The sequence below is a fragment of the Odontomachus brunneus genome, unplaced genomic scaffold (genome assembly GCF_010583005.1).
Source record: "Odontomachus brunneus isolate Ranch 3 - 2012 unplaced genomic scaffold, Obru_v1 Obru_scaffold_032, whole genome shotgun sequence".
NCBI lineage: Eukaryota > Metazoa > Arthropoda > Insecta > Hymenoptera > Formicidae > Odontomachus > Odontomachus brunneus.
Window position 1 is genome coordinate 2,374,737 of NW_022639482.1, and position 4,932 is coordinate 2,379,668.

General features: G+C 40.0%; 1 protein-coding gene across 1 annotated transcript in view; it reads left to right on the plus strand.

Annotated features, from left to right (window-relative positions):
* The window catches only part of LOC116843437, a 215,305-nt gene that overhangs the window by 205,521 nt on the left and 4,852 nt on the right, over positions 1-4,932 (plus strand). The window contains exon 12 of the mRNA XM_032813822.1: positions 4,780-4,897. Coding sequence (XP_032669713.1) covers positions 4,780-4,897 — 118 coding nt within the window. The remainder of the gene's footprint in view (positions 1-4,779; positions 4,898-4,932) is intronic.

Here is a 4,932-nt window from a genome sequence, read left to right on the forward strand (position 1 = left end):
ATACGGGATTATTTCTCATTTGACTTTCGGAACAAAGATTTTGCAATTTGACTCTTAAATTTATTTTTAATAAATTTAATAATAAATATATGCTTAGTGCACGGAAAAAAAAGATTTGGTTGATTTAACCAAATATTTGGTCGAATATGAACAATCCAGAAATTCCGATTGAAGTAACTCGAATTCTGTTTAAGTTAACAAGATTTTTAGTAGACGAACCAAACATGTCTGGTTATTTAACCATGATTAATCTACCGAAAATCTTGTTAACTTAAACAGAATTCGGGTTACTTGAATCGGAATTTCTGGATCGTTCATATTCGACCAGATATTTGGATAATTCAACCAAATCTTTTTTTCCGTGTATAATACACTTGTTCTTAGCTATTATTAAATTTATTAAAAACTTTTTACAGTCTCAAATTGCAAAATCCTACTTTGCATTAACAAATTTTACATGAAGAATAAGATAAAACCATATCTTCCAGCAAATATCGAGATATTTATATCCAATCAACAATACCTAACATACTACTGTGCCCAAAAAGTAAGAATTAAAAAAATTTTTTTTAATCTTTATTATTCCAAATCTATTTCGTCGCCTTCAAAGTAATCCCCCTCAGACACAATACACTTATGCCAACGTTTTTTCCAACTCTCGAAACAGTTGTTAAAGTCGATTTCCGGAATGGCCTTCAAAGTTTTCTTCGATTCAGCTTGTATCTCTTCAATCGAGTCAAAACGGTGTCCCCGGAGCGGTCTTTTGAGTTTAGGGAATAGCCAGAAGTCACACGGTGCTAAATCAGGTAAATATGGTGGTTGTGGAACGATATGGGTCGAATTTTTAGCGAAATGGTCTCGAAGAACCAATGCAGTGTGAGATGGTGGGTTTATATCTATCACTGCAGTGTGGGTTTATACGCATCACGTAATACGGTTTCCAACCGTAAGGTTGGAAAAAACGTTGGCATAAGTGTATTGTGTCTGAGGGGGATTACTTTGAAGGCGACGAAATAGATTTGGAATAATAAATAAAGATTTAAAAAAAAATTTTTTAATTGGTCTTACTTTTTGGACACAGTAGTACGTTATCAGCGCATCATCTATTGAATAGAAGTAATTAAAGTAACAGTTGAATTCGTTACCGTTACCGCAAAATGTAACCATGTAACCGTTACTGTTACAAACAGGAAAAGGATCATTATTGAAAAAAGTAACGGTAATAGTAACGGCGTTATTTCCCAACTCTAATTTTTACTATGACTGCAAGATCATTTTTTGAGTGAAGTCAGACGAAGTACGCGAAGCGTGCCGTCATAAGGATGCGCCATCTTAACTAATTCATACACTGGCTGTATTCCGGCGGAAGGTAGTAAACGTGGGCGACTAATGTTAGGTTTCGCTTTCCGCAAATTTACGAGGGCAAACAATGGAGCTCGCATGCGTCAGTACACGGAGGGCGTATCTGACAGAGACGATAGTCTGCTTGTCGGACGATGTCTGCCATACGTGCCGAGAGGGAGAGAAAGAGAGAGAGACTCTAAATAATATGCAGAAGGGTTCATCGTGTGCGAGAAGGTCACGATGGTATTAAGGATAACCGGGATATTAGAGACCTCGTTACCGCGGAGGATAACAGCTTTTAAAGGAAATTGTGTGCACCTCACGTCAAATTAATGCCGTGGATTTCCTCGAAGCTGCTTCGGCTCTTCTCGACGATGACAAATGGCTTCCTCTCTCGCGCGACAGTCGACCTTCATTAAAGCCGGCAGTGCACGTATCTTCCCAACGTTCGTTTGGGATCATCAGCGAGACTCGAAACTTCGGTGGCGCTTGTTCGACGTGACCACGGGATTATGTCCCGATTGTCCTAACGTCCGCGGGCAAGAGAAACGGCGGGAGGAGCACGAGGGCAAGAAGCGCAAAAGATACGGTCGCATCGTGCTGTTGCACTCCGCGTCGTAACTCGGCAGATCGCATCAACGAGATGATCGCCGAGTACGAACGCGTACGGCCACTAATGGCTCCTGCACACAGGACACGTTAATGCTTGCCGCGCGGCGGAAGTCCGCACGATAACCAATCAATATTGCTGTTTTTCCGTAAGAGCTAGAAGGTTATTACGGAAAGCAGCATATTGATTGGCTATCGCGCAAACTTCTGCCGCGCGGCAAGCATTACCGCGTCCTGTGTGCAGGAGCCATAAGGCTGACCACTGTCCACTTCGCGGATCTACTGTTCCCCAGGTTTCTCGCGAGACTACACGCGCGGAACATCCGTCTTCCTCTTGTTTTTTCTCCTTCCCGTCGCCGCTCGCTGCGACACTCCGCGCAGTATCAAGCTGTGCGAATTATACCGGACAAAATCCTCGGCGAGAGATACGTCGTCTGCGTATCTCTCGGACCAAATCTGTGTCGATATTTAATACGCAGGCATTTAAACCTGTCTCCTACTGAGAGGTCGTCAAATCGCAGAGGACAGTGCTGTGTTTTAGTGATCTGGTGGAGGTAATAAGAAGATCGAGACCGCTCAGCAAAGTAATCTCAATTCAGGTTCTCATTAGTCTCTTAAGCGCGTGTATTTGAATTTATTTGATAAAGGCTGCTTAAGACTTCTTGTACCTCGGCGCGGTCATGTTGACATTAGAAGCGAGGAACGACATACTGACGAAAGTTGCGTGTCATTTCTAAATAAAGATAAATATGGACGAAGGAACACTTGAGACTGTTTGAACATACTTGTAAAATTGTCCGAAAGGTATCCTTTTCCTTTGATGATTAATAAATAGTCATATAATAAATGGGAGAATGAGGCAAACATCATTTTACATGCCTCATTTCACCAGTTATTATACATTATTATATTATTTATTGATCATCAGAGGAAAGGGATATTTTTCGGATAATTTTATAAGTGTATTCAAGTAATCTTAAATCTCTCTCTTCCGTCTATATTTATCTTTATTCAGAAATGGCACGCAATTTTCATCAGCATATGTCATTCCTAAAAAAATCCACAGAGAAATTATTTTATATTATTTATTTATCTTCATTCTAAGGTTGAATCTTTTACTTAAACTATTCTCCGAATTTCTAAGATGTCTCATTTGTTTGTAAACAACTTCAAAAATGGACAAAAACGAGTTTTTGACTGTTTGTCAATCGGTTTTTCTTATAGAACTGATATACTGGAATATTTTCGATTTTAGATTCGTAATCAATAAAAATAACCTATCAGAATCATCTTTCTCGTGTCATTTAATAAACTTTTTATCTAAATCTACATTCATACGTTTATTACTTAGCGAGAAATTATTACTTCGCTGTTTCTCGTTTCCATACAATTTGCTTCGCGAACCACATGTCAGAATAACTCATCAAAGCGTATTATGCTAATTGCAATTCAATGAACATGAGCGGAAAATTACGTAAAGTATGTACAATGTTTACGATGTTTTGCAAATGTCTACGTCGGTATTTACAAGTAAAGCACAATATTTATAGCAAACGCGGTTTATCAGCGAGTATAGAAGGATAAAATTAGAAATACGCATTGCTCAAAGTCTTAATTAATAATAATTAATTGCGGAAATTGAAACGAAAGATACACGAAAGAAAATCTCAATTCGTGTAACTGAATAGGGACCATGTAGAAATCCGGCGACTTAAAATGATATTTTTTATTACCACAACTGAAGATATTTGTCTACATATTCAGCTATATTAATCTTTCAAGCGCAATCTTGTATCATTGATTTCTTAAAAAAAGTGATTTTTTTGAAATACAATTGAATTTAAATCAACTTTTTTACTCTTTTATTACATTTATACTATCATCATCAAATTTCTGATCTTCTTTTCTTATACTGAAAAAATAAATTGATATTGAGATCTGTGGAAAACACATTCTTGTCGTCTTTATTTTGACAAGATGAATATACCCTAAAAGTTTGGCCAAGTATTCCGTAAACGCCCTGTATAAATAAATATCCCTGAGCAATGAAGATATATATCGGAAGCAATAATAACAAAGTCGCCGGACTCAAGTAGAATTGAAAATAAAAGGAATTTACCAGGAAGCTACGATTGTCGAGAAAAAATGAAGCACGTGAGGACAAGGGTCGCAGAGGCATTCTTTTATGCCCGTTTGACATTCCATAACGAATCGGACGTGGCCACGGTTAAATCCTGTGGCGGCTGCTGAAGGGACAGAAGGTAGTCTTCCGGGAAATGGTCGAGAAGAAGCCGGTCACCGGTACCGTAATTATTCACGAGAGAATGAGTTATCGTCTTACGTAAAACATCTTTAGCATCATCAGCAACAACGACGACGACGACAACGACAACCAAACAGGTTGACGAGATCGAAGTTTTCCGAAAATGATGTCCGTCTAGGCGTCGCTTTTCGATGGACGTCACATCGGATCTTAACGATTTCTCGCATTAGGGGATCTCGCGAGTGGCGCGATCGATCGCGCACTCGTTTGAGTGCCTTAATGCGATTCCCGGGAGGGCCTGATGTCCGTTGCGTAACGATCCGAAGCGCGTAATAACGTTGCCCGCTGGGCAACGGCAACGACCGCTGCTAATTACTCTCTGGTCTCTCTGTCCGCCACTTTACTCTTTTTCTCTCTCTTTCTCTCTTTATTCTGTCTCTCTTTCTCTTTTTTTCTCTCTCCCCCTCCTTTCTTCTCTCTGTCTGCTACCTTACTCTTTTTCTCTCCCTTTCTCTCTTTTTTTCTCTCTCTCCATATCCGTTCATCCGTGTGACTTTTCGCAGCGTCTCGCCTCCGAGCTCGTCCTCATAGACGCGAACGAGGATCTCGCCAAGGCGGAAGCAGAAGACATCAGCCACGCGGCGGCGTACCTCGGCGATCCGAAGATTATTGGCACCAAAGGTGAGGCTCGGCGAAAGAAAGAGAAGAGGGCACAG